General features: G+C 36.8%; 1 protein-coding gene across 1 annotated transcript; it reads right to left on the bottom strand.

Moving 5' to 3' along the window:
• Positions 1–274: 274 nt before the first annotated feature.
• ube2o (ubiquitin-conjugating enzyme E2O) lies at positions 275–20,812 on the bottom strand. Its single transcript, XM_052141536.1, has 2 exons — positions 20,180–20,812; positions 275–310 (listed from the first exon to the last, which is right to left on the bottom strand). The coding sequence occupies exons 1-2, from the start codon at positions 20,576–20,578 to the stop codon at positions 308–310; spliced, it is 402 nt and encodes a 133-aa protein (XP_051997496.1). The 5' UTR covers positions 20,579–20,812; the 3' UTR covers positions 275–307.
• Positions 20,813–22,588: the final 1,776 nt, after the last annotated feature.

Consider the following 22,588-nt stretch of genomic DNA (forward strand, 5'->3'; position numbering starts at 1 on the left):
TCTATTCTCTAAAAGCAAGTCTAAATATCAAATATGCTGCTTCTAAGGTGAATGCATATTTTTTAAAGGAGTTTTAGATATTTTAAAATATTTGTATTTTTAATATTATATTCAACATTCTCAGATAACAAATTTTTTTTTTCTGCAGTATAGCTGCTAGAGACAATGTACGTTTTAAATTAGTTTTAGATTTCTTATTGGAAAACAAGCCAAACCAAAAACAAATCATAACAGTATTTTGTTGCTGTGTATACGGGGCGAAGACTACCCTCTCTCACCTTTCGGTTCACTTCAATCCATCCTTAACTCACTGAAAAAAAAAAAAAAAAACTCTTATTAATAAAGCTGCGTATAGCCAATTTTCTTCACAATATGAAATGCACAGTGACATATTTTATGATTCAATAAGTCGTGAGCCATCGCATTATAATCTAGCTTTAGCAAGTGCGGGCTCGAGGGATGAGCATTCCCATGACAAAGTGTGTATCAGCCGGGTACAGTTTCAATCTCTCCCCCTTAGAGGTTCTGACCGCACAGAGAAATGCCAGAGTCGGAGTTTGTAGTTAATTACATGATCTGCTTCCATATTATTTGAACTTAAATGCAGTTTTAATGTGTTATAGCTTTATTAAATATACCGGGTTGTTTCCTTTAAAGAGCTCCGGTCTCCCACTTCAGGTCTTGTGAGATGGTAGTTCCCATGAACCTGAATGACTCTACTGCTGCCACAGTGCGGTTTAGAATGACGAGGGGGGGGGTCAATGTTGGGGTGTTCCTCCTGAAGTCCACAACGATCTCCACAGTTTTGAGCGTGTTCAGCTCCAGGTTGTTTTAACCTCCCTTCTGTATATGTACTCATCGTCATCTTGTATGAGGCTGATGACAGTAGTGTCATCAGAAAACTTCAGCAGATTGACAGAGGGGTCCTTCGCGGTGCAGTCATTTGTATACAGGGAGAAGAGAAGTAGGGAGAGCATACATCCCTGAGGGGCACCAGTGCTGATTGTACATGAGCTAGAAGTGAATTCCCTGACTCACTAGTGCTGCCTGTCCGTCAGAAAGCTGGTGATCCACTGACAAATAGACATTGGATCAAAGAGTTGGTGTAATTTAGTCTGGAGAATAGCTGGGATGATTGTGTTGAAAGCTGAACTGAAATCCACAAAAAGGATCCTTGTATATGTCCCTGGTCTGTCCAGATGTTGCAGGATATGATGCAACCATCATCCACAGACCTGTTTGCTCGATAAGCAAATTGAAGGGGATACAGAAAGGATCCAGTGATGTCCTTCAGGCAGGCCAACCCCAGTCTTTCAAATGAGTTCATGACCACAGAACTCAGAACGATGGGTCTGTAGACATTAAGTCCTGTGATTTTGGGTTTCTTTGGGACAGGAATGATAATTGAGCATTTGAAGCAGCACGGGACACTGCTCCAGTGATCTACTGAAGATCAGTGTGCAGATGAGGGCCAGCTGGTCACAGTATTTTAGACAAGTGGTTGAAACACCATCTGGGCATGTGCTTTCCTTGTCTTTTGTTTTCGGAAAACAAGGCACACCTCTTCTTCACATCTCTTTAGTCTTTACTACAGGCTTAGCTGAATTTAGTTTCTGCCAGTAGGTTGGAAGATGATGAACCACACAGTGATTAGAGAGTCCCAAAAACTGCCCTAGGGACAGAGCGATATGCATCTTTCATCGTTGTGAAAAAAGTGATCCAGAATATTTATATCTCTGGTGGGGCATGTAATGTGCTGTCTGTGTTTGGGCAGTTCACGTGTGAGGTTTGCTTTGTTAAAATCCCCAAGAATAATAATAACTGAATCTTGGTATTGTTGTTCCGTGTCTGTGATCTGATCAGCCTTCTGTTGCAATGCTGCATTTATGCACGCGTGTGGCAGAATATAAACACTCACCAGAATAAACAGGGAAAACTCCCGAAGCGAGTAGAAAGGCTTACAGTTAATAAAGAGTGCTTTCAAATTAGGACAGCACATCTTCTTTGACATTGTTACATCTGTACACCAACTTACGTTGACGTAAAAGCATGTTTCACCGCTTCTCATTTTCCCAGTTAATTCCACGATGTGTTCTGCTCTGAACAGCTGAAAGCCCAGCAGATGTAATGCGCAGTCCGGAATGGATTCACACAGCCAGGTTTCTGTGAAGCACAAGGCAGAAGAGATTGAAAAGTCCTTGTTTGTATGGGTGAGGAGATGTTGTCTGTTCGTTTGTTAAGAAGAGAGCAGAGATTCGCAAGATGAATTCTCCGCACCGCTGTTCAAAAGCCGCGCTGACGAAGCCTGACCAGCGCACCAGCTTGCTTCCCTCACCTGCGTCTCTTAAACAACACAGCTGCGCCTCCAATTAAAATGTCAAGCAAAACATCCAAATAGTGAAAAACTTGGAAAAGATTGTCTGGTATGTGCAGCCGAATGTTCAGCAGTTTGTCTCTGGTAAAACTGATTGGAAAAAAATTGCTAAACACAGGACAAACAAATAAAAACATCAAAAGAACTAGTGCCTTTTCTTCAAAAGGCTGCTTTCATAAGAATAATACAGCAGCTGATACAGACTTCCAGTAATGCATCTGCTTATAAAGGTGTGATCTAATCCTGTTTACATTAAATAAGCATGCTCCTGAGCAGGTTTGAACTTAGACCTTTTGCCATGACAGCAACTCCGAGATGTTCCTTCAAAGATCATATCAATCCAGGATCGGGTCATATCGTCAACAATAAAATCCAGATAACTCTCTAATGAAATTACGAAGAATGGGCCCGAGGGCTTGTATTGTACTAAAGCCAAAATTAGAACAACCCTAGCTCCTAGTCAGCTCTAGTTCACGGCATTTGAAAGCACCAGGCAGCGTACAGTAGAGCGGTGTCAATACAATCAAATATAGAAATATTGTGATCCTTTTTCTCAAAATATTGTATTGATACTTTAGATCCATGTATCTATATTTATACTCAACTATTTGTGTGTTCTTAAGTCAAGCATTTTGATAAAAAAGAAGCAGGTTGTCCAAAGTGCAAACTCAAAGTGCTGTTCTTCAGTGCAGTCAAACACTTCCAGAGGCGAGAGAGAGAGACAAAAGAGAGAGCGCATCTCAAGCATTTGAGAATATGGCCGGGCAAAAATATTGATTTTCTGCTTAATCGCGAGAAATGTTAATTTTCATTTAAACAATCCGGATGTCAATTCTTAAATTCCTAAAGTTGCTCTTTTATTCCATATGCAACCCTCTACAATGTGTGAAAATTAAAAATGTCAGTGATGATTAGTCACTTGCTGGTAATCTTTCAGATTTCACTCACCAATGTTTGAGTAGTCGAGAGGCGAAGTTCAGCACAGAGACTGCGTGTTGAGTAAAAATGTGTTTTTTGTGTGACACGAGTCCAAAGACGAGATCCACACAATCCATTTGTCATTGAGGTCTCTTTTTAAAATCCTTTCTGTATTTTACAGTCAGTTATTGATCAAAAAGAACAAAATAAACACACAATTCTAACTGCAAATAGCACAGATGCTGTGAAGAAGCCATTCAACCAAGACACTTCTGTCAAAGTCCCTGCCGCTGGTCTTAATGAGCATTTTAGCACTTGTTAAACATATAATTGAAAATACTTTTTAAAAAGCACAAATTAGGCATATAAACAACCAACAAGTAACAAAAAATATAAATGCAATATAATACATGGAATTTCGAGACATCATATTTATTGATGAATACATGGACTTTGTATATTTTTAAAAAGTTAAATGTTACCAAAATTATAAAAAACAAATAAATTTAAATTAATATTACTGTAATTTACCAAGTTTGAAGGTCCACTGTATTAATAGCAGAATTAGCTGAAAGACAATTTATTTTATACTGTAAGCTAAATGGACATTATAACAGAAATATGCCCATATGTGGTGGTGAAGTGGGCTAAAGCACATAACTGGTAATCAGAAGGTCACTGGTTCGATCCCCACAGCCACCACCATTGTGTCCTTGAGCAAGACACTTAACTACAGGTTAACTCAGGGGGGATTGTCCCTGTAATAAGTGCACTTTAAGTCGCTTTGGATAAAAGTGTCTGCCAAATGCATAAATGTAAATTAATTGGAACTGAAAGCTCGTGAATCTGAATCAAATCTGTCTCGTGATATATGTATCGCAATATACTGTATAGAATCGTGACATAAGTATCGCAATTCGTATCATATTGTGAGGTAACTGCCGATGCCCAGCCCTAGTGTACAGTGTGTAGTATTGCACAGTCAGGTGGGAAGTGGAGAGTGAAATGGGCAGATATTCCAGTGTTTCCAGCTAAGTCTCTTCTCTTTCTCACACACACGAGCACATACAGGCACACACACACACAATAGAGAGAGCTGAATGGATCACTTGCAGTATACAGATGATATGAGAATTATAATTTTATCTTAATATTTCCTGACAATGCACAATGGTACAGCTGGATTCTTGTCCTTTATTCTTTCATCCTTTGAAACACTGATACTTGGTTTGGTAAAAGTTTATTTCAAGGAAAAAGAAAAAGATACAATTATCATTGTTTTGTGAATTCTTTTGATAGGAACCAGCTTGTGTCTCTGTTCAGTTGGCAGTAACTTTAACTGGCTGAGCCCAAAACAAGGATTGATTACAAAGATCAATAAGAATCTGCTCACTACATGTTTGTTTTGACTTCATGCACTAATGAAAAAACGCTGTGTATGTGCATGAATGTGTGTAAGAGAAAAGGAGGAGATAAAGCAGCACCATAAGGCAGCAGTACATGACTCAGGAGCCACACCTTAAAAACAGACTTCATCCCTTTTCCTTCATCGTTTTAAAATGTTTTACCTAATCGTTTCAAAATCTGTTGGCACAGCTAAAATCATAGTGTTTATTATCATTACTAAGATGTGATTCGCAGTGTGAACACAAGCTGTGTATGGCCGTGCTGAAATGTTGTGCCAAACTGGGCCACTAGTTTACTCCACAGATTTTGTGGAAGTTCCAAAAAGCAAACTTTCAAAGAACTAGACTGTGTTATAATGCAACACCTATGATGAAAACAACCTGAACTCCATAAGAATAGCCCTGAAAATTCATGGTTCCATTTTTTTCATAAGAAAAAGATGTGGTTTTCTGGACTAAGTCAAAACTACAATGCCATATATTAAACCCAATACTATAATTATACTGATGAAATATTATCTGAGTGCTGATTTATATGGAGGACTAAACACGCATAAATAATAAATGAATAAATGTAATAATACAAAAATAAATAAAGGAATAAATGTCTTGATAAAACAAATATAGATAGTTTTTAATTAAATTTATTCCTGAATTTATTATTTCATGACTTTATTCCTTTATTATTTTCTATATTTATTTTTAAACTTTATTTTTATTCTTTTTAGCTTTTAATTATTTACTCATTTATTTTGCATATTTTTTTTATTTATGTGTTCATTTATTTTTTATATTTATTTATTCCCACATATATTTATTTCCATATTTATATATTCCCATATATATTTATTTATTTATACATGTATTTATTTTTACTTTTCTGTGTGCAACATGGAAATGAGGGAGGCGGTCCTTGCGGAGCTCCAGTGCATCATTGGATGAGAGCTCAATAGTACTTATCGGAAGCAGATAGACGTCCCACCTTAGCACCCAGAGAACGGATGTGAGGAGACTTAATGATTATGATGAAGTTTTAAGTTAAAAGAAGTAATCTGACTATACATTTTCTTTACATAAAACTTTGCTTAATTTTAGACCTACACCACCGTAAAAAAAGTTTAGAAGAAGTCTCTTCTGCTCACCAAGAATGCATTTATTTGATCCAAAATACAGTAAAAACATTGTGTGAACTATTTTTACAATTTAAAAGAACAGTTTTCTATTTGAATATATTGTAAAATGCAATTTGTGATCAAAGCTGAATTTTCCATATCATTACTGCAGTCTTCAGTGTCACATGATTATAATATGCTGATATTGGGCATATTTAAACTGCATTTTACTCATTTACACCTGAACAGCAAGCTTTGCAAGCACAAGCATTGATGATAATGAGGCAGCATAAACACTAGATAAAATATAATATAAACATTCATATTATTTTAATATCATATTACATATCATGTTTATATCATACAGCATACAATTTAAATACCTGCTTTAGCCAAAACAGCATTTAAATGTAGCATCTAAAACTTGCTTATTAGGACATATTTCAAATTTCAATACTCTGAACTGGCTGTTAAGTATAGAAACAGTCCCACTAGTAAAATAATGTACATGTTTATATAAAATAGCATGTCAACTAATGAAAACTAAATGACTGACATGTCCGAAATTGCATCCTCCGCTGGATCAAGTCTCTCTTCAAAATACAAACGTTCACTGGATTCCTGCTCTTCTTCTGAGGAAATGTTAACTCTTCCTTACTATCCAGGAGTTTCCTCGCCTGTGTATCATTACAAACGCGCAGTAAAGTGAATGAATTGTGTTTACATAAAACCTCACTGCGTTTGCCATTTGCCTTGATCGCTTCAGCACATTAGCGTATGAATGGTGCGCTCTGCTGGTGGGTGTGATCACATTAGCTAAAAACTGTACATCGCTTTGTTTCATACAGATTACACTGCAGGAGAATATTTGTTTTAAATTTGAATTGTTTTATTTAAAAATAGAAATCTTAAGCTTTCTTTAGACATACGTTTCATGTTTGTGTGATAAGTATTCACGGAGTTTCAGTTAATTTTGTGATGCGTTTCAGAAATATGCTCGTGGAGACAGAGACGTCTGATAGCTCACCCTTTATATTTTACAAAAGCACAAGGTTTTGTTGTTATTGTGAGTGAACACAAATAAAAGTAGACCCTTCATAGTCTCTAATGATGTCTTACACTTATCTGTATACCCAAATATGATGGAGTATTTTAAGTTGTTTCCGCTGTAATGACGAAAATATCCAGCAGGACGTGCAGAGGGTTAACCGACGAATCAGAATCTGCCGTTGCTGGTTCAAAACAAATTATGCGTCCAAGACTTCGTTAGTAATTCAAAGTTAACTTTAGAAATAGTATCACGGCTTGTGCTCTTTCTAACAAGTTATTGGATAAAGAAGGATAGATGGCTGGATTTGAGTGAGTGAGTGAGTGAGTGAGTGAGTGAGTGAGAGTGAGAGAGAGAGAGAGAGAGAGAGAGAGAGAGAGAGAGAGAGAGAGATAGAGAGAGAGATAAATCACCTGTTGCCACACCCAATCAGAGATGCTGTCAGCTTTCTGTGGAAAATAGACGTCCAAGCAGGGTAATTCCTCTATTTTGCGGTAGCCGGTCCACAAGAGTCATTCACTATAGAAACAGCGATGTCCTCCGCCATTTTAAAAAGTATGTATCCAATGTGGAAACTCTGATAAAAGGTAAGCACTTGATTTCTGTAATAAATCAGTCTGTTGTGTCTCTCAGCAAGAGCCTTAATCCTGAAGTTGTCAGTTTAAAGCCATTTCCTAGTTTTAGTAATGTATTAGTAATACGAGCGATCGCGGAGCGCAGTTCTAAGTAAACAATGACTAACGGATTCACTTTAAATCACCAACTGGCTCATATTACACACAAAAATTATCTTTTGCCACCACCTGCTGGCTAACATATCTAATTTCAAAAATAAAGCCAGTAACTCCTAACAGATACACTTTAGTTTAGAACAGCATGAACGTGGAGTGATACACACAGTGAAGCGTCGGAGTGCTGATGGTGTCACACCATCAGTGCTTATGGAACGTCTCTCGTCCAATCATTTGAGGACCAGAACTAACTGTGGTGTGTGTGTGTGTGTGTGTATGTATATATACACTTACCTAAAGGATTATTAGGAACACCTGTTCAATTTCTCATTAATGCAATTATCTAATTAACCAATCACATGGCAGTTGCTTCAATGCATTTAGGGGTGTGGTCCTGGTCAAGACAATCTCCTGAACTCCAAACTGAATGTCAGAATGGGAAAGAAAGGTGATTTAAGCAATTTTGAGCGTGGCATGGTTGTTGGTGCCAGACGGGCCGGTCTGAGTATTTCACAATCTGCTCAGTTACTGGGATTTTCACGCACAACATTTTCTAGGGTTTACAAAGAATGGTGTGAAAAGGGAAAAACACCCAGTATGCGGCAGTCCTGTGGGCAAAAATGCCTTGTTGATGCTAGAGGTCAGAGGAGAATGGGCCGACTGATTCAAGCTGATAGAAGAGCAACTTTGCCTGAAATAACCACTCGTTACAACCGAGGTATGCAGCAAAGCATTTGTGAAGCCACAACACGCACAACCTTGAGGCGGATGGGCTACAACAGCAGAAGACCCCACCGGGTACCACTCATCTCCACTACAAATAGGAAAAAGAGGCTACAATTTGCAGGAGCTCACCAAAATTGGACAGTTGAAGACTGGAAAAATGTTGCCTGGTCTGATGAGTCTCGATTTCTGTTGAGACATTCAGATGGTAGTCAGAATTTGGCGTAAACAGAATGAGAACATGGATCCATCATGCCTTGTTACCACTGTGCAGGCTGGTGGTGGTGGTGTAATGGTGTGGGGGATGTTTTCTTGGCACACTTTAGGCCCCTTAGTGCCTACTGGGCATCGTTTAAATGCCACGGCCTACCTGAGCATTGTTTCTGACCATGTCCGTCCCTTTATGGCCACCATGTACCCATCCTCTGATGGCTACTTCCAGCAGGATAATGCACCATGTCACAAAGCTTGAATCATTTCAAATTGGTTTCTTGAACATGACAATGAGTTCACTGTACTAAAATGGCCCCCACAGTCACCGGATCTCAACCCAAAAGAGCATCTTTGGGATGTGGTGGAACGGCAGCTTCGTGCCCTGGATGTGCATCCCACAAATCTCCATCAACTGCAAGATGCTATCCTATCAATATGGGCCAACATTTCTAAAGAATGCTTTCAGCACCTTGTTGAATCAATGCCACGTAGAATTAAGGCAGTTCTGAAGGCGAAAGGGGGTCAAACACAGTATTAGTATGGTGTTCCTAATAAACCTTTAGGTGAGTGTATATATATATATATATATATATATATATATACACACACACACACATCCATCCATCCATTTTCCGGCAAGTATCTGTCTAAACATGCAGGCAGAAAATTACTTATACAAATGAAGACATAAAAACAATTATAAATGAAAAATAATAATTATAATGATGATGATAATCACTGAAAAAACAATCATGGTTCGAGGTGAACGTGTTTTTGTATTATTTTATACATAATTAGTTTGTATTATTTTACAGGCTTCAGAGTTGCGTTCACAAACTGCTCTGTGGAAATAAAGTGAACTGAGCTCAAAGCATCTCCTGAACTGAGATGTCGGAGGTCATTTGCAGCACTCATAAAAAATTTTTAATCGTAAAGCAGAAACAAAGTGTGAGGTCTTTGCGATGCGCGTGTTCCACGAAACTGCACGCCTCTGTATCAGCGCATCGTATATGCCCATATATGGCTTTTCTGCCATCTGTACTTTATAATATTATACAGTGTTTCTTCAAACGTGTGTCTTTGCATCTACGGGCAAATTATTTGTTATATTAATTCGATATTATTATTAAGTCGAATAATAATTTAATAGATTAATGGGAAAACGAGCCAAATATCGTCATGACATGGTCAAAGGCATCAGCTATTGGTGATCACTCTGAGCATCACTGATCCAGAGATCATCGTCTGTATACTCAACCCAAATGTGCATTTCTTGCTGGTTTTTCTGACACATTCAAAATCATTACCACTTTTCCCAGTGTCGCTGCAGCTCACTTCGTGCATGCACTTGTGAATATAATATTTTAAAGGCTAATTATTACGAATTAGTATTTCTCTGTCATGTATAACAGTGTTAGCAATGTTACAGATAACATTCATTCTCAGCCGTGGAACTCAAAACCATTTTCTGATACTAGTGTTTTCCCTTGATGCCTAAAGTCATCCAATCACCAGCACTTTTAGATTTGGGCACATCTAGCATGCTACATGCTTATCACTGACGTTGACGAGATTAACCCCTTAAGTATCTAAATTTGGTACCAAACGACAAGACATTTATCGATACTCGATTGATTAGAGGCAATTTGGTCGGTGCCTAATATGTATCGAACTCGATACCTAGCCCTACTCCTAACTAGATCAAGCTAGTACAGTGAATGTTAGCATACTAAATGCATGCTAATTGGAAAACCAGGATTTGATTTGCATAGCAATTGCTCAACAAGTATATCAATATACTGTAGAACAATCTAATATTTTACCTGTCCTCAAGGTAATCTCAAGCTCCACTCTTCACTATAATGGGTTACATTACAATAGGTTTTTTGCAGTGAATTTTTACTGAATTATACTTAAAAAAAGATTCCTTGAAATTCAGTGCATGTTATTTAGAGGTATTTTTAAAAGATGATTTTGTCCTCTTTATTGTTAGTAAGCACGTTTAATACAACCTTTCAATTCTGGGCACAAGCTGAATAATCGGTAAAGAGCTAATGATTAATCATTGTAATAATCAACTGAATAGTCGAATAATTGTTCTAATAATCTTTAGATTAATCGATTATCAAAATAAACATTAGTTGCAGCCCTACACATGGTAGATCTTGCTGCAATAACATGATTAAAAAGTAGATCTCATTACATATAGGTGTGAGCACCCCTGCTGTTAATGGTGGTGATGGAGGCTTTCCTTTATTTTACAACCCTACACACAGTTTACATTTCAAGTTCAAGGATTGTTAAAAAGACAATGTTCAAAGTCAATGAGTAATCGTGTTAAATAATCATGATTTCAAAATAATTGTGATTATGATTTTTGCCATTATCGAGCAGCCATACTTGGTAGACACTGATCCAAAGCGACTTACAGTGCAAATAATCTACAAAATTAAAACATTTATTCCAAGGGAATCAAACCCATGACACTGCCATTGTTAACGCCATGTTCTAGCAGTTGTTATAGAAATGCCACGCATACACACACACAGGTCATTGGCAGGGTGTTCCTTGCTACCTGATCTCATCTATACTACAACTGATCTCTTACAAACCAACAATGGCAATTTATGGCAATAAATGGACAAATATATCAGTATTAGAGGTCGACCGATATGGGTTTTTTCAGGCTGATGCAATGCCAATCTTTTGAAATCCGGGTCGGCCGATGGCCGATAAATGCTGCAGATTTATTTTGGCTGATATGTGCTTGTTTTTAACCTCTTACTTGAACCTTTTATTTGAAAGATAAAATGTAACACATATAATTAATTATGATAGATAAAATTTCTCAACAAATACATTTATTGAACACTTGACCAATCTGCACTTGTACACTTAAATAAAAAAATGTATAATGTAAAATCATATTGTATAAATAATGTATAACAAATATATTAAATAAACAAAGCAGGTGTTACGAACTGCTCCGAGACCCGAAGGTTGAGATCCAAATGCAGCTTTAATTAAGGGGCAATCCAGACACGTAATTCAATATTCAGAGCATCCAAGAGAAGCACAGGCATAACTAGGGATGGGTATCGTTAAGGTTTTAATGGTATTACTATCTTACCGATACTGATTATCGATCCGGTACTTTAACGGTATTCTTAACGGTTCTTTTTGTTATATATATATATATATATATATATATATATATATATATATATATATATATATTACACAAAGATAAACGTTATATAGGCACAGTGATTTAATTTCAGGAAGGTCTACTAACATTACTGTTCAGGTGTGGTCTAAAAAGAAATCTAATAAAGTAATCAATTGTAAAATAACATTGCATAGTTTATCATAGATAGATTATTGCAGAAGTTATTCATTCAAGAGCTGTAAGTGATTTTCTCTTTGCCTTTTGTTGTTTGATTTGCAGTAATGGCTCAATCGACAGCATGCTTATTTGACTGCTTCCCCTTTAAAACTGAGTGCAGATCTAATAGGCTCCTGATGCACCATATTTTCTCCCAACTATTTCCATAACTACGTCCATTTAAGACATAAACTGTGTTTCAGTGAATCTCCAAGCCGGTCGTTTTGACATATTTGTGTATAGTTGATCGTTTAGACACGCACATGAAACCCAAAGTAGCCTATACTTTGCTTGTCTCGTTGCGGTCCGTTTTGGAGCGTGCGCCGCCTTGGGAACGGTATCTCTTGCGCTCTTTTTATTATTAAACGTGTCCCGCAATTTAGCAACAGTAGCTAGACTGCATTTTACAACAATCACCGATCGTGCTGATTCTGGCGTTAAGTTTGAGTTTTAGGGAGAAATGTCAGTGCACCGCTGTGAAATGAAGGAAGTTGTGCTAGACAGAATGCGGCTTATGTATAAATATTATTTTTATAATCTTTGGAAGGCGAAATCTAAAATAAAATCAGACTAATATCACAGATCTAAAGTGTAACCAGGCTACGTTTGAATGTTTGGTTCTGTCACTCATTAAGCAGGGCTCGTGTTGTGCTCACTGTGGCACAGCGTGTGTGAGAGAGAGATATCTCTCTCTCTCTATTGCATCACAGACAAATGGTTTCATATTATTATACATAGAAATGGCTGGCAAGATAAAATAACTTTCTCTTTATTAGGGTTGTGCCGATGGACGATATCATCGTCCATCGTGATGGCTGACCAACATCACGATGTAGAGCCACCATCGTGATGCCATGCCACGCCCCCTTTTGCGAGTCTTGCTAGTGTGACTCACTAATCCTAGTCTCTTCTATAGTTAACCTAAAAACTTTGCAGGGATTGCTCTGTAAATTAAATTGAGAATATAACTAATGCATATATGCTATTTTAAATACTGTAGTATATGCCAGAGACGTGACGTGTTAAAATACCGTGTCAGGCAGGCTACACAAATATTGATCTTGACATTGTTAGCTTCTTGTCTTTTTTTTAACATGTCTTACACTGTACATTTAGATTAAAATATTTTATGTTGTAGGCTACAAGAAAATAGCCTTTATTAATGAATTATTAGTAGTTGTAGTGTCTCAGAAAATCTTGCTCATTGTCACATAGCTCTTGTATACACTGAAGCGGCAGTTTAAGATAAACCCAGACCAGCGAACATCAAATAACTTTTGTCTGGTTAATACTTTTAAAGAAAAATTTCCTTGGCCATAAATCCATAATGTCAAATCAAATGAAAGAAACAACGTGAATATGAATAACACACATTTATTAAAACATAGAAGAACAACAAATGAAACGGGAACAACACTCAGACCGAAACTCGGCATTAACATTTCACTTATAATTAGCAGCACAATTAACTTCAGCACAGGATACAAAATAAATTATGTTATTGAAATATTGTAAAGTGGTCATATGAACTACACAAATGAACGTTTAAAAAATAATATGCAAAATCGAATAGCTCCGCAACGGAGGGGCGAAAAATGCGTAAAGTCTAATATCTTTCACCATAGACCATGTTTAAATTTCGATGTTTCTGGCCAGAAATACCAACATATTCACTTTATCTGGTTTTAATAAGCTGCGGATTGGAGTAACTACACTACCCGCTGTGCTGAAGACCCGCTCTGACGTAGTACTGGTAGCACATATGCACAGATATTTCCGTGCTAATCCTGCAATGAACGGAAACATTTTGTCGTCCTCTTTCCCATCAGTGGCCATTTCCTGCAGGTACATGGTCATTTCTGCCTCGACCTTTTGCTCATCAGTGAGCGTGGCTGTGGCTGCTCTCTTCACAAGAAGGCTGCCCAAAGACGACTTTTTTTTCTTAGGCGCAATATATTAAAAAAGCCCGGATGAGTACTAATTAGTTGGGCTAGTAAAATAACGAAATTATAGTTTTTCAGTAGAAAAAAAATATCTATGTAAAGAGATATATTAAAATAAAAAGTGCTTAAAAGTGCACAACTCATCTTAAGTGGAAGAAATATTTTTCCCCCTTACGTGCAACCTATTGGAAAGCGCGGATGAGTCAGTTGGGATAGTAAAATAACGAAATTATAGTTTTTAAGAGGAAAATAGTATTTATGTAAAGAGATATATTAAAATAAAAAGTGCACAACTCTTCTTAAGTGAAAGCAAAAAAAAATAAATGCTTCACGTGTCGTGCAACCTACTGATAAAGCGCCGACGAGTCATTAGTTGGGTTAGTAAAATAACGAAATTATAATTTTTCATATAATTTTTGAAAATTATATGAAATTATATAAACCCCCCCCCCCCCAGCGCGATGTTTTACTGTCAACATCGTCAACTGCCAATTTAGGGGACATCGCCCAACCCTACTCTTTATAGCAATAATACATTTATTTTCTTAATTTCTCCAGTACCGACAGCAGAACTGAACAGTCCTTCAATAGCCTATAGTGCGTTGGTATCTTTTTTATTACTTATTTCTCTGCATTGAGTGACAAACCTCTCAAATATAAGACACACAAACAGAACAAATAAAAGTCTCAGATTCACTGTCTGTAATTGCAAAATTCTTGCTTACTTATTGTAACATGATAGCAACACAAAAAAAAAATATATCTCAGCTCTGTGGGTCCATATAATGCAATGATAGGTATGGGTGAGAAAAACATCAATATTTAAGTCCTTTTTTATAATAAAGCTCCACAATATGTAAGTGAAAGTGGAGATTTATAGTAAAAAAGGATTTAAATATTTATATTTATATCACCCACAACAATCATATTGCTTCTGGAGATATGGATTTAACCACTGGAATTTTAGGGATTACTTTGATGCTACCTTTTGGGGATTTTTGGAGATTACAATTTCTGGCCACCTATTGAATGGACCGACAACTGAACTGAGACAGTCCAAAAAAACAAAATTTGTGTTGCAGAGGAAAGACATACACATCTGGTATAGCATGAGGGTGAGTAAATGATGAGAGAATTTTTTTTTGGGGTGAACTATCCCTTTAAGCAGCCAACTGCTAAAATATAAAGAGCCTCACAACAAAGAAAGCTCAGATATTAACATTTTACTGTATTATGTTTTTTTAACGTAGATTATGAAAGAGAACACATAGTGAAACTGAGGCCTGGAGCAAGACACATATGAATTAATCCTGAGAGTCTCTGGGTAGTATTAGGGTGCTGCTACAGGTCCTTCTACTATAATCTAAATAGAAAATGGTTTATTTGAACATTACGGGGTAAATAATCTTGGATATCTGTTAATGCAAGCAAATAATGAGTCAATCTGGACAGCAACACCAGATGCTGGACAAATTTATAGACGGCGCACAGTGAACTTGGTATATTAGGCGTGGTCTTCTCAGAGTATACACAATTCTGCTGGGATTCTAAGGCCACATCCACACTAATCCGTTTTCATTTGAAAAGCCTAAAAATGGGTGCAATGTTAAGAAGAAATCTGTGCTCGGATAGGAACGAGGTGCTGAATCAATTAAAAAAAATATTCCAGGTTCAATCCATGTTAAGCTCAACAGCATTTGTGGCATAATATTGATTATCACAATATTCCTTTAAAAAAAGCAAAAATCTGGGATACAATGAGACACTTACTATGGGAGCAAATGGGGCCAATCCGAAAGCATTAATATTCACTGTTTCAAAGGTATAGCCACAAGACAAAAACTGTATGCGTGTTTCCTTGATTTTAGTGTGATAAAATCACTTATTAACCATTTCTGTATAGAGGTATAGAGGCATATAAATTCAATGCCATGACGATGTTGTCAACAAACCCAAAATCCCTATATGACAATTTAAACAAACTTGCAGCTCAAATAATACACGAGTTTTAATAGAAGCATTCATGCAAGTACTTTTATAAAATTAGTAGCTTAACATTTCTGCCATTAAACCCTCCAAAAATTGGCCACATTAACTTACATTGTAAGTCCCTTACTGCAACCTTGATTTTTCCTTTTATATAGCGAAGCATGGAAGAGGTAATAAACATTATGCCACTAATGCGGTCAATTGAGCTTAACTTGTACTGAACTGGGAAAATATCTTTAAGGGCAAACAGTCATCTTTAGCATAACAGACATCAGTCTTACAGGAAAGTTCACCCAAAAATGAACATTCTATCATCATTTACACACCCCCTTACAGTTTTGAACTTCCAAAGACTATGATTTTTTTTTTTTTTTTAAAGAAACTTCTTACCTTACAAGCGGGGTTGGGAGGGTTACTTTTGAAATGTATTCCTCTAAAGATTATAAAATACATGCTGTAAAATGTAATTTGTAACATATTCCGTTAGATTACTCAAGGTCAGTAACGCATTTTAAATACTTTCGATTACTTCTTCAGCACTGGTAGATTTTTCACTTGTTTTGACTATTAAAAACTCTGCCAGTACAATAAGACAAAATACACATTAAATATACATTCTCTGAAAAGCCTAAATATCTTATGCAGTGTTGTTTCTAAAAAAAAATATCATTTTAATTAATCTTGTTTTAAAGATTTTTAGATATTTTTACAGGAAAGCAATGCAAAAATTATCATCAAGAATACGATATTTGCCCTAATATCAAAGGTCTTGCTAGAAAAAAATTAATTATGATCCAACATTAATTTTCTTGATAAAAAAAAAAATAAACCTGGTAACGGTTTATTTATATTTCTTCTGCTCCAAGCTTACTTATCTGTCTGCTCGTATGAACACGTCCTATGAAATTGTTTCACCGCTGTTCAAATGCACTTTGGATCGCATCATTTATATGGATAAATGTTTTCCATCTGAAAGGACTAAATATTAAATGAAACAAATGACAATAAAATGCAAAGTAATCTCTTCAGTAATCAAAATACTATTTAAATGTAACTGTATTCTAATTACCAGTAATTTAAATTGTAACTGCAGTGGAATACGGTTACTTATATTTTGTATTTTAAATACGTAATCCCGTTACAAGTATTCCGTTACTCCCCAACCCAGCGTCCATGGTACAGGTGCTGTCATGCTCCGAGATGACAAAAAAGTATCATAAAAGTAGACTATATGATTCATGCACCAAATTCAAAGTCTTCTGTAACCAACTATAGCTTTGTGTGATAAAGAATCCAACATTTAAGTCATTAATCACTGAAAATCTTGCCCTCCTCTTTAGCTCTTAAATTAAACATGGCACATTTACGCACATCACATCAAGTTTGAAGTTAATGACAGAAAATGTCATTGGTTCTGAAACGGCAGAAACATCCATTGGTGAGTGTCTGACTCCGCAACCTCAATCAACTTTTGACTGTAAGAATGTACAATCGAACATGTCCATCAAACTTAAGAATCATTTCTACAGAATAAGCAAACTGTGTCTTAGTAGAAAATGTCAAATGTTTATTGGATAAGAGTGCCTGTGTTTGTGCTGTCTTTTTAGACTTAAAGGCATTTGATACCGCCGACCACTAGGTTATTTTATCTAAATAAACACTTACATTTTTCAGAAGCTATTCTTTGGATGAAATCATATCTTTCCAATAGAAAGCGGTATGTGTGTGTTGATGACCACATTTGGACAAACAGGGCTGCCAGCAAAGTAAATAAACTTCATAAAATTAGCAATGTTGCTAAAATCCAGCATGTTTACAACTTGTACTTATACTGATGTTCATTAACGTGCATTGTCCCTATTAAATAAACAAATACATGTTTTGGGGATCAAACTTATTTATAAGTCCACTTTTATGATAATTTGATGGTGCTTTTTTGGTAATTTTGGGCCTTTATAGCACCAATCCCCATTTAAATGTATTATATTGAAAATAGAATCCAGAATATTCTTCACTATTTCACCTTTTGTGTCAGACATTTTGGAATGACAAGGGTGAATAAATGATGACAGAAGTTTCTTTTCATTTTTTTTTGGTCAACTACGGGCACTTGTTCCCAGCATATCACATGCAGCAGTTCACTAGCTATGTTTCCATCAAAGTTGTGAAATTAATTTACGTGATACCATAATATCACAAAAATAATAATGTGCGAATAAAGCAGTGTTTCCATCCCATGAGTTCAGAAGAACAAAACTGTCACTTCCGGATAAAATGTAGCAACTGTGAATCTTTTATTAATAAAATAATTGTGGTTTAGAACTACGCACTATGCGTGTGCGTTCCTTCTTCCATCTGTCTTTGCCATGCGGATTTATAATATATTTTTTAAAAGTGTCCATAAACAAGCCCTTCGGCACATTTCAAGTTTGTTTTTGAATTATTTGATCTGAAAACTCTTTGCAGACTTTGAATGATATGGATTATTTTACAAGAGCAACTATTTCAGAAGTAATGATTGGTCTGCTGGTTAGTCCAGTTATGAACCAATTATATAGTTACATTACTTTTTGATGCGCATCTTGGGTGCTTCTTATTTCATGAATTGTGCGTCCTCATTTCCTCGCTCCTCCGTCCTCAAGCCAGTGACCCGGAAATTGATCAAATGGACAGATTTAAACGTTGCGCACCTTCTCTGAGTTAACATCAGCATATCCCTCCGATCATGTTTTCATGCGCACCATCCCACGAACGTCGACGGGAGAATATGGTGGAGGATGCTGCAACTTCAGGAGAGGAAGCAAGGAAAGGAAACGAGGATGCACAATTTCAGAAATGCGAAGCACCCCTTGTATTCCTAATAAATTCAATAAGAGTTTATTCAGTGAATGCGTTTCCATCATAGTTTGTGCATTTCTTTTCACTGAATAAAAGATTTATCTACCTCAAGCAAGCATATAAGATTTTATTTGCATCTTGGAGTTTCAGTCCAGCAGTTATTAGGCGATATCCCAAAATGCACATAGAAATATGTGGATAGAAACCCAGCTACTGACAGCTTGAATTACTTAAACTTTGCTCAGACACCACATCTAAAATTGTAGGGCATCTCTGAGAAATATACATTTCAGACCATCTCAGCCATCTTGAAATTATCACAAGTGGTCAAGACAATGCATAAATAGTGGTTAAGTATAGATAACATTATTAAGGAGTATGACTCACGGAGAACCCGAATGACCCCTTATGGTACAAGACAGCAAAACGTAGACATTGCCCTCATGGCCTTTCTGTATGACAGTCATTTTGTGCATAGTTTCATTAATGACTGGGTGGGAGAATATATATATATTTGTTTTATTATAAATTTTTTACATATCCACCACTCTTTTAAACTAACACATCGATGAGCTGATAAGGCATCTGCACGTTGTATGAGACTAATTTTGTGGAAAAGGTTAAGCATCATAATGTCTAAAGCCTATTTGTCTATACTATTTTCTGTTAGCAAATTGTGTGGATAATTGTGAGTGGGTTCTGCAGTGACACTAGATAATAATCTAATTAATAATAATCTAACATATTTGACTCTTGTGCTAATGCCAGGCCTTACCCATGCATTGATGGGTGGGGTGGTGATATATCGGACTGTATGTCTTTGTTAGGAACAACAGCTGAAGTGTTTGATTCTCATTCACAGTTCTGAAAATACAGTTGAGAACTGGAGAATAGAATGGCGAGTTCTAGTCAGATGCTTTAACAGGACATTGAAACAAAAGAGCACATCTCTAAGCATCCTACAAATTAGCACATAGAAGTCCAGAAGCATCAGAGAAAGGACTATATATCCAGGCTTACCGTGCATTGACATCGTTTTCTATTCGTTCAACTGGATACACATTTTTATTGGCAAGCGCTTGGAAATGCTGTCCACGGTTCACTAAATAATATACGTTTGAGATAATCAATGGCACGTGACATTCAAGAGCTTGAGACATCTGTCCACTGCCTATCAGCTCCCATTTTACTCCACTGATTTTTATACGTGTTGTAACTGCGACCTTTCGAAAGATATTAGCCTATACGAGGTTTATAGCTTGTCATAAAACCGAGTGAGCGGCGAAACCAAGACATCGTTTTTGGGCAATATAAACCATATTATCATTTCATCTTAGTCATGTTATGACAATCGATGAAAAGTCAAATTTAATAAACATATATCGGCCTGGTTTAAATGACTACATATGAAGACCAACAGAATGAAAGTGGACTATTCAGCGTCGATCATGGTTTAGCTGTGATAAGGAAAGAACAATAAGATCACGAGCATTCAATACCTTCGTTTCCCGAACATCCTGCTTCGTCCCTTCGGGATACCACTGAACTCGCACGAACCCTCTTCCGAGAGGCCATGACCGTGTGTCCGCCGCCCCACTCTCGTTGTCTGAGTTGCTGCGAGCGCCTCCACCATCGCCGCCGCCGCCGCCACCACCACAACCACCACCTCCTCCTCCTCTCCCTCCGCCAATTTCCGAGTCTGAATCCTCAAAATCCTCCTCGCCGTGAATCATTCGTACAAGCCCGAAGCGCATCGCTCCGCCGTGTTTTCCGGAGACCAGGTCATGCGTAAACAGGAGCCGCTGCGTTCCGCCTTCTGTGGGAGTGAGCGCACCGGACGGCGGCTCGGAGCTCGGGCTCACGGCTGGAGAGAGCGCCGCTGTGATGTGTTCCGCCATCTCTGGTGCTGTTGCTGAATGGTGAGGGAGGAGAGGGATGGAGCAAAGTGAAGACCAACAGAGACCTGTGTGAAGGATCAGCACGTGTTTACGTCTGTACGTAAAGCGCCGCTCGGAGGAGGAGTCACCTGTTATCACTGTCCTGATATTACATCAGTCTCCATCTCAACTCATTATGCGTTCAATTACCGCATTCAACAAAAATGCAAGAGTCTTCCATTTAAATGTTTTGGCATAGCGTTGTATAGTCCACCTGGTCATACCATACCAGATTTCAAGGGACTTGTTTAATATAATATGAGCTTCAGGTTATTTCAGTGTATTAAAGGGAAATGGGCAGACAACTTGTACGTTTTATAATCATGCACAGACTGACTGACTGTTATGTCAATGATAATTCAATCTGCTGCTCATCCCGCATGGTGTCAGTGTCTGACTGCAGATAGAGGCTGCTATGAATCGTAATGTTTTATTTTTACATGCACTTTTGTCGTGTAAATAATTGTTAAATTAAACGTTAGACTACTAATTAAGTTGGCTGAATTACAAAATTAAATGTTAATTTTGGTCTGCAGGATTAAGTTACATATGAGTTGATAAATAGTACAATCACTAAAAGTCTTCATTGTAAATAACTCTAATCCTCTTGCTTTGCTGTTTCGCGGAAATGCACTGAGTCTCAGTGAGTGATTTGTGTGTACAGGTTACTGCTTTAATCCAGACTTCCCAGCTAGCCAAATTACGTGACCATTACGTAACGGCAACGTAATAACATTACAAATCTTTCGTCGTGGCAACGTAAGTGGTTACGTCGTGACAACCGGAAAAGTGAAATTCCTGGATTCGTTGCCACAACGTAACTTTGTGACGATGCTTGTTTGCCGTAGCAACGTTGTGAATCAATAGTTGTGTGTTGGTAACCAGTTGGTCATTTTAATCTTAATTAATATTCTATGGGCGGACTTGCTGTACCAATCTAATTTCTGTCCTCATTTGCCCAAAACTATTGTAGAGGCTTTTTCTAAATATATTTGCTAAAATATTTGTCTAAAAACATTTACATAAATACATTTTTGAAAATATATTTTAAAAGCATATTTTGCCCTCCATATATTTCAATACAAGAAAATACACACGTAACATTTGACGAAAATCTTTATATTATGTCTAAAACGTGAACATGTATTCATGTTTTGAATAAAATCAAGCAATGAACATAATTTTTTAGAAAGTTAGAAATTTAAAGTAACTTTTTTTTTTTTTCAAGCCATCTCAGTTCCCCCATCTTAGAATTCACTGCAAACCCCAAAGCTTCTCTGGACACATTGGGAAACTTCTTCACTGCCACTGTAAGAGACAAAAATAACAACTATATTTTAAAGGGATGGTTCACCCAAAAATGAAAATTCTGTCATTAATTACTGTTCCTCGTGTTGTTCCAAACCCATAAAACTTTCGTTCATCTTCGAAACACAAATTAAGATATTTTAATGAAATTTGAGAGATTTCTGTCCCTCCATTGACAGTCCACGCCAATTTAACTACCAATTTAACGCTTCAAAAAGTTCATTCATAAAAAATAAAAACATTTAATTTGTGTTTTTGAAGATGAACTAAAGTCTTACAGGTTTGGAACAACATAAGAGTGAGTAAATTATGAAATTGTTTTCATTTTTTGGTTGAACTAATCAGTTAACTGAATTTTTCTAGTAAATTTTCCTTTCACCAACTCTGTATCCAAAATCAAATACTTATCTACTATACAGTATTCGAAAAACAGTATGCCAACATGGTAGTATGTCCGAATTCATAGTATTTAAAAAAAAAAAAAAAAAAAGTCAAAATTTAATTCATATAGAACATACATTTTTAATGGTTGTGAAGTAAATTCAAATACAAATGTAGTACCTACTCAAACAGTATGTGATTTCGGACGCACAGCAACTCTTGACTTACCATACATTGCTGCCATGGTGTCCTTGTCAAGGGCATTCCTTCTCTCTGCACCAC

The sequence above is a fragment of the Xyrauchen texanus genome, chromosome 13, assembly GCF_025860055.1.
Source record: "Xyrauchen texanus isolate HMW12.3.18 chromosome 13, RBS_HiC_50CHRs, whole genome shotgun sequence".
Taxonomy (NCBI): Eukaryota; Metazoa; Chordata; class Actinopteri; order Cypriniformes; family Catostomidae; genus Xyrauchen; species Xyrauchen texanus.

Coding starts and splice junctions, on each gene's coding strand:
- ube2o (XM_052141536.1), bottom strand. CDS start 20,578: ATGGCGGAACACATCACAGCGGCGCTCTCTCCAGCCGTGAGCCCGAGC.